Below are 13,581 nucleotides of genomic sequence, written 5' to 3'. Positions count from 1 at the left end.
AACATGGAAAATTGTGAATACAATGAAAAGTTATCAATCGCTTATTAAAAATTTTTTCAAATACATCCAATCTATCATCAAATATTTAAAAAGTGAGTATCCATTAAAAAATAAAAGAATCAACCATTATTTCAACTAAGACAAAATATTAAAAAAGGAAATTTTTGTCATATAAAGAAGCAAGAAGATATTTTGCGATAAAGGCTTGTTATATATCGCTCATAAGAAGCGTCGCGACCTTAATAACATCGCAACACTCGCTTTAATCACGTCAAGTAGGGCACTTAAGACGAGCCAGCTCGCAGGATACTCGTACTTTTGTGTACATCTACAAAGAAGGTGCGAGCGCTCAAAGAGTAATTGCAAACGCCAAGTTTTGCGCGACGAGAAGCGCACACAGTGGCCGTCGGCCGTCTCTACTTTTTCGAAGTGCAACTTTTTAATCCTCTCTTCTCTCTTTCTCTTTCACTCGCGTGCACAAGCTTACGACACCTGCACTTTCACCTCATCAATCTATCTCTCTTTTTTTCGCAGCCATGCCCAGCACTGCCACTGCTGTCGTCGATCATTTATCTGACAAGGAATTACGTCCAGTCGCTGAGATGATTTCATGAATTATGAATCTTTAATGAATTCGTTATACTCTTCCAGCATTCTTTTGGCATAACGGAAATCCTCATTTTAATCGTGCCTTTTATCGAGAAAAACTGGTAATCAGTTGATTCCATTATCTTCTTTATCTTCGTTGTTATTATTTGTGCAAATAAAAGACGAGGCTGCAAAAACTATTTCCAAATTATAAATTTTAATTCCTATTATGAATCGATTCTCAAAAATAAGTATCAAAAACGTATAAAGAAGTCCGTCTTCAAATATTCCATCAAAGAAGACTGAAAAATAAATAAATTTATATTTCACCCGGAGTCATTCATCAGAGTACAAGAGACTGACACAGACTGACACTCCCGGACCAGACACCTGCCTTAACAAACAACGAGAGGATCCAACAAAGGAGATATAGATTGACATCTAATCATCACGTTGTATTGAACAATTGACAATGGATTAAGCCTCCTTTGTCCACAAACCCCATGACAGCTTGTAAAGTAAGAAAAAATTCTTGCCGACAAATCTGGATACAACCCTTTTAAAATGCTAATTATTTTAACTGCACTCTGCTAGTTTTTTTTAATTCTTTATCATATCTTTAACAATTTGTTGGAAACAATAAGCAGTCGATTTTTATAGTAAATTTGAAACAATCTCTTTCGACTTTTCAGCTGAGCAACTGGACATGCGTGATGGCGAAGTTATCTGTACCAAATACCGAATAAATGCATTATTATCATTTGCATGAATGATAATCAACGAAAGTGTACTTTTTGTATCTAATTAATTTTTTGACATATGTAGTTTATTTAAACCTAGCATAGTGACATGTACGATAGATAAAAATATATTTTTTTGGCAAAACTGGAAGGATATAGTTAGAATAATAAGCATATTCAAAAGGTCCTACTCCCGATACTTGAAAGAGTATTTTTTCCTACTTTGTAGATTAGTATGGGGTCGATTGGGAGTCTCTCGTATCTCACTGATGCTTTCTGGCGAGTAACTTTGAGTGAAATGTTTATGTTTATGTTCTTTTCAGCCATCTTTGAAGGAAAAGTTGAACGTAAATTCTTCAATACGTTCTTGATAGTTCTTTTAAAATTAATTACATTTTTGCATAACACGAAAAGTGATTTAAAATGTTGATGCTCGAAAAGTTCGTCTGTACTGCTTTGTAAATAAAGAAAAGTTTATATAGTATTTATGGCGACCATTCAAAAAAAAATTTATTTGTATATTTACAAATTACTTATAATCTGAAGCAAAACGAAACACTCAATCATAAATTCTTTTAATGAAGTCTTTTTTTAATAAGTTTGTCAACATAGGCGATTTGAAATATACGAGCAAATAAGTATATAAAGATCTAATTTTATCAAGGCGAAAAACTAGCATTATTAAACTTCCTGTCACTTTCTAATATCAGTTATGATTGAGAATCAATTTTGAGTATTAGAAGGAACTATACTTATCTTAGAGTTTATTCAGTAAAGCGGCAAAGTATAGACGTTGTCTTCCTGTCAAATACATATGAACATCTTTATATAATCCAAGATATAATGGACTCAAATAGGTTTTCATATTTAATATTTTATTGAAACATCGATGAACAACATATCTGAAAATAGAAAGTCCACGAAAACTCAGTCCAGTCAAAGCCCATTAGTTAAAGTCGTCGCTCGTATCGGTCGGTCACCAACATTTGTTATAGCACGTACGACGTCACAACCTTCTGACTTATCAATCGCTAAGGATCGGTTTCTTGCTACAATCTACAGTTATACGTATTCAACAGAGAAAAACCATCCGCAAGAGTAACGGAAAAGAAGAAGCCGAAAAAAGTGATACATCGGCTATGGGAAGGGTGGACTTTGTCAGTCTACCAAGTTATCGCATATAACGAATTTTATCGAGATCGTACTGAGAGAGAATTCGCTTCCATTTTCTTAGCCTTCGAGCTGACGAGGGAGAACGGGTAAAAAATGAAATGTTCCTCCTAATACTTTTAATCTTAAAGATTCGTCTATTTTTCAAACTCATAAAAATCTCGTTCATTTTGAATGTGCTAAATTTTAAAAAATGACGTGATTTATCTTTTGATGGTACTATTTTTTTGCATCATTATTTAAGATCAAATTATGTGATTATATTGTAAGTGATAAATCATTGTCCAAAGTACTTTTGTTTCATAATACTTTTAAAACACTTTTTGTTATCAAACATGAGTTCTTTCGTAGGATCGAAGACTAATTTCTACACTTTATTTCATTTTCAGAATTGATGTCCGAGGAAAGCCTCTCACGGAAGCGAAGCACTCGTCGTCTCTATTCGGACAAAGGGCGTACTTTCGTACGTCCATTCAAGAACCAGCGGTACTAGTATTAGACGATATCAAAAGGCACGACGCCGCAATTTATAGGTGTAGAGTGGATTTCCATCGGGGACAATCCAGAAGTGTTCGATATAATCTTACCGTTATAGGTAAGTAAATTAAATTTTATCATTCTCATTTAATAGTAAAACTGAAGAACTATATCAATTTATGACAGAAGCCTTAGGTAATTGACACACTCCCTAGTTTTTTCTAGAAAAGTTATGAAAGTTACAGTTGTATAAGTTACAAAGTCTATTTACGATATTTTTTGTAAATTCCAAATATTCTTGTGCCATGCATGTGTAGTGAAATACTCGATACTTTCTTAAATAAATTATAATCAATTGTTTTGAACAAAACGAACGTATTATTACCAATAAATAACGTAGATAATATTAAAGTATTGTTTTCTGCGAACTAGCAATGATATGTACAGGTTAACAACATATTGTATTGATTTAGCTTCCATAAATAAAAATGTCAATATTTGCAGGTGCAGCGTAAAAAAGGTTACTGATAAATTCTTTTCCAATTATTTGAATATTTTCCGTGAAAAATGAATCTAGTAAAAATAGTATCATGAATTAATAGCAAGATAGAACGTATAACTGGTAAAAAAATTGTTATATCAAGTGTGTATGCTACGAGGAAATTCAACTCAGTATTTTCGTAACTGAAATCAATTCTAGAAGTGACTTTTACAGTTCATCGTATCAAATATTTGTTTCGTATATTTTGAGATTCTGAAAAAATTATATATAGACGTTAAAAACGATATAATTATTATAAATGATATACATATTCAATTAATAGTGCTAATTCGACATAATTATAAGAATCGGATGTACTGCAATCGGTCAACCTCTTACTCATTTACTTTCGACTCGTTATAACGGCCTTTCAGATTGATATTTCCCCATTGCATAAAGAGTAAAAGAGCGAGGGGAAGCGGAAAAATGAATCGCTTAAATTTATGAGCACATAAATCTGGAGACGTCGCAATGATTTGGAATGCTTATATATGCCCAAGCCATTTTGCTTAGGTTCGCTCTGCCGGTCGTCTTCCGAGAGGGAGGGAGTTTTCTCTCTCTCTCTCTCTCTCTCTCTCTCTCTCTCCCGCTCTCAGTCGCTCGTTGCTCGCGCATAAATCGTTCTATGCTGAAAACGAAGCTAACGCCCCCTTGGCCGAAACGAGCAACTATCGGAAATAGTTTCGCTCGATACCTGCACTCACCTCACCCGGAAGGTCAAATTTCCAGAAAAGTATGGGAACGGTTAAAAACACCCGTATAAAATACATCTTGTGTGACTCATATTTCTTGAGAATCTTAGGGATCATGAAAATGATTGGTTATCTTCGATTTTCTCAAATCTCTGTATCAGACTTTCATTATTGCTATTATTATTATTATCGCTATTACAGTAAAAACGATATATTGACGTATCGTAGTAGTATAAACTTTTGGCATAATGTTGAGAATTACGAGTAGATATAACAAGTAGATTTTTAAGAATATAGTCAGGTGCAAAGAAAGTTTGCATTGAAATGTATGAATAAGTTCAAAAATATTATTCATATTTAGAATCTTGTAAAAACACATTTTCACGATTTTAAAACTCAAACAAAACAGAATGAAAAATATAATTTAATTGAGATGAAAAGCAATCACTTAATAACGTCATAACATTTTACGAGGAGCACTCCTAAAGGAATACCTCAACTTTTACCGTAAAAATATGTTTTGTCATTAAAACGAGAAACTTTTCATGTGTATAAAGTATTATGATCAAAGTTTCGAAAATATTCCTTAGCATGAATTTAATTGAATTTTAATGACGTTTTGATGTAAATCAATAATAGAATTCATTAAATTACAATAATACGCTAACTTTAACAAAACTTTTTCGAAACATATTAAGTTTGCACAGGTTTTTTCTGCTGTCATATAAAGTCAACTTCTTATTCATTTTTCAATTAATGACAAGCAATAAAATATTGGTCATTTAGTCCGTAAAAAATACGAATTCTCGCCTAATACAGAGATACATATTTCTGTGTAGGAGCCAGCATGGACAATGATAGAAACACTCTCGAAAAATGCACGTAGTAGGGCTACAGGATACAACGTAGTTAAGTATAGTGTTATAAGGACGCTGGTCGCGCGACAAGAGCAACAACTCGCGTCTGTCGTGAGTATATCTGTGTGTCGCTCTTACAATATCCGCGTTCAATTTCCTAACTAAATTGGATTTTGACGTTTACACTTGGAACTTGCACTGACACGACGCGCTGCGCGGTCCTAGCAAACATATAAGTGTGTCGCCGCACCTAGAACCTTTGTGTATTACGACCACACGCCGTCATGCGGTTTTCGTACTCTCGGGTATTCACTATAGGCTATATAGCTAAGTAGATATATAAACGCGTGGCAGCAGCGCCACAGTCTTCCAAGGCGTGATAAAGTACCAGCGTTAACTACGCGAATTATTCCAAGTAGACGCGGCGGCGGCGTTTACGGGTAAAGGAGCCGCGCTCGACGACGAAGCTGCTCTCGTCGTCCTTGCACTAGAAATTAACCGCAGATGGTTAAAACACAGCGCGCCACGCGAATAAATTATGACGAGCGACACAATGAAGCGCCTACTTCAACGATGCTCATCCTTCCCCACTCCTTTCTCCTGAAAATTTCGTCTGCATGTAAATATTCCGATATTGAATTCCTGTGGCTTTTCGCAACACGTATATAATTGCAGCGGGCTCGTTTTTCATTGGCTTGAATTTCAGAGGGTAAATTTGTTATGCTCTGAAACGTCCAACTTTATATTTACGAAATATTGCTCGTAAAATTTCAGAAAAGGACTAAGTTTGTTTTGGAAAATTTTATTAATTTTTACGATCGCTCTATCTCTCTTCCTTGAGTTTGTAAATATATCAATTTAATTAGTTTTCCACCATAAAGATAGCTAAAGCTCTATGTACAATGACTGTGCTTCGACTTATTGCAATCATAAATATTATATAGTATTTTCATCATGCTGCATTTCAGATTAAAGCTTTTTAAATATTTCTCAGCTGACGGTTATCAATAGAAAAAAATTAATTAAAGTATTTGCAATGAATATGACTGCTATAATTAATTTTCTTAATGAGAAATATTGTTTGAGGAAAAATAATTGTAAACAAATTATTGTATGTAACTGTTGAGTAATATCCGTTTTATTCCGTAACTGAATAATTTTTATACGTTATTTATACGATTCTTTTATCAGAGATAAAAGGATATTTCTAAATTAAACTTTAAATTGTTATTATAATATTTGAAACCAATTGCAAAACACTAAAAACTAGTACAATGATTGATCAAGTCAAGTCCATTGGTTAATCAGTTATTGAAATTTTTAAGTTGTAATAAAATATTTTTCAATCACGCACATGTTATGATATTTCAAGATTAAATATAATAGTTTCCTCCTTATTTTCGTTACTTGTAGTCTATCTAGTTTTTCTGTTTAAAACTAAGTCGTCAAAGTAGTGGTCACTTACAACTTTCTTTCTTTGACTCATCTAAATCACCAAAATGAAGTTTTCGGCGACAATTTGTATCTCTAAAAATGACAAACTGACTTTCATTTGCGCCGCCCGACCCTCTGTGCGATTCTCCTTTTATAAAGGATGATTGAAAATTAAACTTCCAAATCGCCACGCGAATATGTGCTGCAAGTGAAGAGAGAAAAAGGTAGAGGAGAGAAAGAGAAATCATGTTCAAGAAGATAGATAGCCATTGGGCCCGTCGACTATTAGATTTTAATATTTCCCGCCATATTTCAAATAGAAGATGCAGTAGAAATAGTGCGCAGAAGCTCGAACTTCTTTAAAGTAAGAAAGAGGACAGACTTTGTGTAATATAGTTGAACTCTCTTATACCATGCTAAAGACCATCACTTTGATAATATGGTCCATTTAATTTCATTTTCAATTGAAGCAATCTTTGAAAACTTGGAAATTTCACTCGATTCGAGCTACCTTCATATGCGTGGTATGTACTTGTATTAATATTACATATATCACCAATGTACGTCTTATATTCTCCTAGGCAAATACATTTTTTATAGTAAAGTGATTCTTGTGCATCTACGCTGGGATAATATTATTCGCATTATGTACTCGTAATAGAGATAAAATGTTGACGATAAAAAACTACTATAGCAATGTCTATCGTTATTCATCTTTTGGCTAAACTTGCACTTTAACATGTACCTATACATTTTTTAAGTTAGGTTGTGTGTGTGTGTGTGTGTGTGCGCGCGCGCTTGAATAAATAGGAAAAATAGCTTTTGTAGAGGCATTAAACTAAGAAAAAATCTATATATCCTCGCAATTGACTTCGTGAATATTTCTTTTCAAATAAAATGATTGAAGAAAGCGTGGTTTTGCCTAGAATTGAATTTGAACGTTTATTCAATTTTTGAAAAATCCTACATTCGAATCCAAATGCTCCATTGCTATTGAAGTGGTTATAAAAATTTTGAAAAGATTTTTAGATATGCTTTAAACTAGTAAACTTTGCCAAAAGTTTCTATTAGTAGTTGAAATTCCAACAGCAATGCAAAGCTATAACAGTGTATAGATAAGTATTATATTAACGTTTATGAATGTTTAAGTCGAGCATATTTATTCAGAAGTTAAAGATGATGAATCAATAGGGCGTTTGACTATATCGTATCTCTACTACTGAATGAGTCAATATTTGTCACAAGCCTTTAAAAGCATAAATAAGATAAATATCAAGAGTATAAAGCACAGGGATAACAATATCGCATGGCAAAATTGCATTCGTGGTAAACAAGTCTCTCAAATTTCATTTACCAAAGCCACGCGTGACGTGCCCTCTTTGAACGGATCGACCAGCTCATGATTGAAGACGACATATTAGCACGCATGTATATGATCATCTTGCTATGTCCGCATCTAGTTCTGCTCGCTCCTTAGCTATGGATTCAATTAAACGCAGCGTCGAGTGCATCTGTCGATGCGTATACCTTCGCGTTATAGCTCAGCCTTCCACGTAAACCCTCCGGCACCGTGTACGCACACGTGGATACGATGAGCTGCATACATCTGTGTACGCACGTAGCATCGGCAGTAGCTATATAAATTCACAATTTCAGTACCTAGTATACTTGTGGTTCAGTGTATCTGACTACAGGAAAATAAGAAACATTCCTTCAAACAAGCATCGTAACTTTTTTTATCGGTGTTAGTATAATACTTATGTTGCATAAAAAAATGCTTGAGATTAAGGGGACCAGAGGGTGTTTCGTAGTGAAAAATTAACACTTTGTTTATTGCCGCGTAGAAATCATTCTACTGAAGATATCGATGTAGGACTTTTTTCAGCTGAAAGTATTCTATATAAGCTTTCATTTTCTTTGTTATAAGTTCCAGAATAATCATTGTACACCTAATATGGACACAACAAAGACCAAGCTCTATTTTTCAAAAAATGGGGCTTTGCCACGCCTTTCTGAACGCCAGAGTAGACAAAAATCGTTTTGTGAGAGCTCATTTTTTTTGTTATGAACCGGACTACAGAATGAGCGGAGCACTTTTATAAAAAAGATAATTCTTCCTATTTTTTTGAGCCAATATATGAAATTTTAATTTTTCAAAAAAATTTTTTTTGCAAATTATCCTCAAAAAATAGGAAGAATTATCTTTTTTATAAAAGTGCTCCGCTCATTCTGTAGTCCGGTTCATAACAAAAAAAATGAGCTCTCACAAAACGATTTTTGTCCACTCTGGCGTTCAGAAAGGCGTGGCAAAGCCCCATTTTTTGAAAAATAGAGCTTGGTCTTTGTTGTGTCCATATTAGGTGTACAATGATTATTCTGGAACTTATAACAAAGAAAATGAAAGCTTATATAGAATACTTTCAGCTGAAAAAAGTCCTACATCGATATCTTCAGTAGAATGATTTCTACGCGGCAATAAACAAAGTGTTAATTTTTCACTACGAAACACCCTCTGGTCCCCTTAAAGAAAAATATGTGTTTCAATCATAGTAAGATTAAATTATAAAATCAGTAGTTTGCAATAAATTTCAAAGATATTTTTACAACCGTATAGAAATAAAATTCAACAAACCCTTGAAAATAGAAAAAGTTACATTTTTTTTCTTTTGTATCATTAAAAATACAGTCTCGAATATTACATATTCAACTGTCGCTCGTTATTTTATATTTCAGAAATTTCTACTTTATCTTTTTATCTCAATCTGTCTCTCGTTGTCAAAAGTTCCAAGCTTTATATTCAGTGCACACTTCTTGAATTACAGACACCAAACAACAAGCATCATGGCTGAAAAACATTAACAAGAGAAAGAATAGCATTTTTTGTTTTAAAAAAAATATTTACTCTGATCTGCTGTATAACAAGCATACGAAATTGTTGCTGCTATCAAAAACTTATTCTCATCGTGTAGCATGGAAATTCCAATTGAAAGTGCGAATAATACAGAAAATTGTCTGTGAACTAATAGATGAAAAAACATTTGAATATTACGAAAGCAGAACAATAGCGGAAAGCCAAGTAACTCCGAGACAAAAGCATGGCTTTTTACGCGAGCAGGAAATGTCAGCGCTCGCGGTTGACGTTCGTATAGAGTCATCCGGTGTGGCTTTCTGCCTCCCTCTCTCTCTCTCTCTTGCGCGCGCGACTGCGCACGTTGATCGTGATAAGACAGTCGCGTCCGCGAAGCTGTCGCTTCCGCGGTTATAATCCCACGAGAAGCTCTCTCTGCTCTAATTTCCCGTCAGTCTCACGCCTGCGAACGATCGATATGTGTATGTCTTCTTCTGCGGAACGTTTGCGCGTGTATGTGGTCTGCCAACTAGAGTGCGGTTTACGATTCTTTACTGAAAGAAAATTTTAATTTGATATTCTGAGCCGTGTGAGAAATCTGCAAACTAGTCTACTATTCATTTTAACCACTTCGTGCTATTTTTTCTGATTTAATTAAAGTTTTTATCAAACTTCTGCTACCTACATGACAAAACACTGTCCATTGCATTGATGGTGCGTTTTCTTCAAAAGCGAGAAGAATCATGAATTTGAATTTTTTACTGCCCAGGACATTTAGTTCGATTATTTATGATGCTGGCGTTAAAAATTGCAAACATTTTTAAAATAGACTAATAGACTTATATTAGAACGTTGGGCAAATATGTCAATTGTTATTAAAGACGCAATATTGAGTGAGATAAAATAGATAAATATTCAAACTATTTTGATTTTTAACAAAGTGAGAAAAGCTTAAACAATATAGAAAAAATAGAAAAAATTATTACTCAAATTACTGATGGTAATTTTAAAATCACATAAACGGGAAATATAATTAAAGCAGTTATTGTATCTTTGAGCAACAACAAAAATGTATCGGTTAAAAAATATAATCGCACGCAAGTCGAAAAACAAAAAGTGTGGCCACTCTTATTGACCGTACTAGAGAGGGAGGGAGAGAGAGAGAGAGAGAAAACAAAGTCAATTGCGAGTTAACGTGGAGACCTACGTTCACAATGTAAACTAAACGCTCGCGAGGCAACTAAACCTTGTCTACCTTCGGGATGACATTGCCGCTGTAGACGGTAATGTCACAGACTGAGGGGCTGCAACGCAAGGATGCGCGCTGCCAAATGGCCACTGGACACTGGAGATGCGGTGGTTGCCTTGCAGGACTAGTAGCGTCCGGAGAGCCACGATCCGGATGGCAAGCCTTATCTGCTTCGTCGGACTGTCGAGCTCTCTACAGATGCGCTGCTCAGTTACTCTCTCCTTCCTCTGGAAGTATCTCCTGTTGCCGTTTCCTCCGGTTATCCTCGTTTGTCACTACGCGGCTGTCTCGACGATCGACAACCATACCGTACACACTGAAAAGCAGAAATGTGAGCAACACCAAGAAAAATTACGGTGCCGAATTATAGGATCACGTGTTGCCGGTCCAAACTGTACCAGTAACTTCTCATCGCTTGCGGCTTTCCCCCTTCCACTCGGCGCTTGCTCACACACACACTCATTTCAATACAGGAAAACTATGCCTTCAATAAAAACATCTAAAACGAAAGTAATATAAATATAATATATAAAAAATTTATGCAACTAAAAACGCAAAAATCTATGAAAGTTCGTTCGATTGATCCGACGCCTCACACATTGCACGAATGTACTTTCTCTCACCACAAATGCTCTCTCTCTCTCTCTCTCTCTCTCTCTTTCTCCCAGTTAGAATGAAAAAAAGAGCGAATGCACGGGTAGAGCGAGATTTTTACCAGGATGCTGTATAAAAAAAGAAAGAATGGAGAGGCAGAGAAGCTGGCGCGGAGAAAACTCGCGTACGTAGTTATACAAACGCTCCTTACGTTTGTAGCATACGAAGTGGCGCGAGCTCGCGGCCTTTCAACTGCGGCTCGGTTTATTCAAATCGTACCCGCTTTCTTTTTTTTCTTTCTTTTTTTTCTTTTCTCAAGCGTCTCGCCTTTCTATTTGCAAATGTGTGGTAGAAACTCTCTGGATCGCTAGCCAAGCGCGACAATCAAACGACAATAACAGTTTCGTTAATGAAATCGTTAGCTGGTTTTACGTTTAAATATTCAGCATGTAAATGGATTTTACGAGGATGTGAATATTGTCGCTTCAGGTTATATTCTATTTTTCTTCTCGATCTGTCCGTATCTTTTTTAGCCCTTTTTATCACAAGGCAGAAGAAAAAAGAAAGAGAAAAACGCTCTTGCACAGACGGCTTGAATGACTTGAACCTTGGTTTATAAATTTTAATTTAGGTTACATGTATCGCACGAGAGTGAGAGAGGAAATTCCCCTGTAATTTCACATAATTAAACGAGCACATTCATGTACGTTGTGTTGCATTCTGTAAAATGAAGCGGTCTTATTTTAATTCATATAATCTCTAATTGGAATGAGTTATTAATCATTAAGTCAACCAAAGAATTGCTACAAGTGTCATCATCGAATCATACAATACGTTACTAATTTAGAACACTGCTAGAAAATGTATTACGGATATTTGTTGTTCACGGCTAACAATGCGAAAAAGAAGTATAATATGTAACTCTCATTTATCGAAGCATCACCGAGAAGAATCTCATCAGTCTGTAAAGGACTCGTTTTTTACTTGGTAAAGTGGAAACATCTGCGTATAGTCAGACTTTGCAATGGAAGATCGAAGGCTTTAGAAGCGACAATCGTGTCACGCGGGAAAAAGCGAAGGCGTGAGAGAGAAAAAGAGAGAGAGAGAGCACGAAAAAGCTGAGACCACAGCGACGTTGACAAGCACGCGCTGAAAGATAGAACGCGAAATCCAATTTGAAAATAAAATGTGACATTTTTATTGAAATACGCCTGGGCGAGATAACGGTATAAGTACGCGCACTCGTCGTCGCGCGTATCGAGCTGCAGCCGCCACCTCCACCACCACGGTTATTCCTCTGTCGTCTCGTTTTCTTAAAGCTTTGAACGCCGCGCTTGTCACTCAAACTCAACTATTCTTTTTTTCTTCTTTTTTCCATGGGCTCGAGTGGTGTGACTTTGTTTTGATCTTTGATTCAATTGCTCTGACTTATATTTTATCATATATGGAAGATTCGTTAATATGATTAAAATTCAAATAATAATGCCTTTGTTATAAGAGAGATTTGAAATTTTCAACTAGTAATAGATTAAAGCAGTCGATTTTGAGTTTGCTTATACAAACGTAGAACTTTCAGCGAATTTTTTTCACTTTTCATAATGATATACGTAATGCAAGAGTGCTGTTAACAGTTTGACGCTCATATTTAGTAAATATCGATCTTCTCGGTAATTAGTAATAGCATGGGAGTGTCTACACGTGCACGTGTGTGCATATACGTAAACATCGTTAAAATTATGGAATACATTTGAATATCAATTGTTGGCAAATTCCCTAACAAACTTTTGTCATGTAAATTCTAGTTGCTGAATGTATAATGTCTAGGGTGGCAAATTTCAAATGAACGTCTCTATTTGCGAAAATGTCGAAAACCTTATCCTTTTATATAGTTGGTGAGACTTGTTCTCCCTTCATTCTAATGAAAGTATTAACGGTCCGTTTAGCATGATTATTTGAAGATTTTGATAAACAGAAATAATATAAGATATAAAACATGTACGTGGAGATGCGCTCACGCGTCTATGTATAGAAGTTTATACACTAGAAATAGATAAACTTATCTGTATATTTATTGGCATATTTTGTAATGGGCAAATAACACAGCCATTACATGATATAGTACATGATATGGTACGGTATCTATTTGAATAGAAAATAGTTGAGTCATATAAGCAAAAGATAAATTTGTTGGTAAAAGAAGAATACGCACATGTAGAGAAAGCGTGCTATAGGATAATTTAAACGCAAAACACGATGAATGCCTACTGAAAAAGGCATTTCGGCAAGGTAACAGAATAGCAGCTCGAGTAAAGTGAAATGTAGCACGATGACAGGCAGCTTATTGAATAGCTCGTGTTGCATTGATACGCCACGTCACCGACAATTAACCTT

General features: G+C 35.2%; 1 protein-coding gene across 1 annotated transcript in view; it reads left to right on the top strand.

Annotated features, from left to right (window-relative positions):
- The window catches only part of LOC131670369 (B-cell receptor CD22-like), a gene marked incomplete at its 3' end in the record, with an annotated part of 212,117 nt that overhangs the window by 138,206 nt on the left and 60,330 nt on the right, over positions 1-13,581 (top strand). Inside the window, exon 3 of the mRNA XM_058945909.1 lies at positions 2,888-3,093. Coding sequence (XP_058801892.1) covers positions 2,888-3,093 — 206 coding nt within the window. The remainder of the gene's footprint in view (positions 1-2,887; positions 3,094-13,581) is intronic.

This window comes from Phymastichus coffea, unplaced genomic scaffold, assembly GCF_024137745.1.
Source record: "Phymastichus coffea isolate CEN01 unplaced genomic scaffold, Cenicafe_Pcof_1.1 PCOF00109, whole genome shotgun sequence".
Taxonomy (NCBI): Eukaryota; Metazoa; Arthropoda; class Insecta; order Hymenoptera; family Eulophidae; genus Phymastichus; species Phymastichus coffea.
The sequence above is the reverse complement of the archived record's forward strand: the minus strand, read 5'-3'. Positions and strand labels throughout refer to the sequence as shown.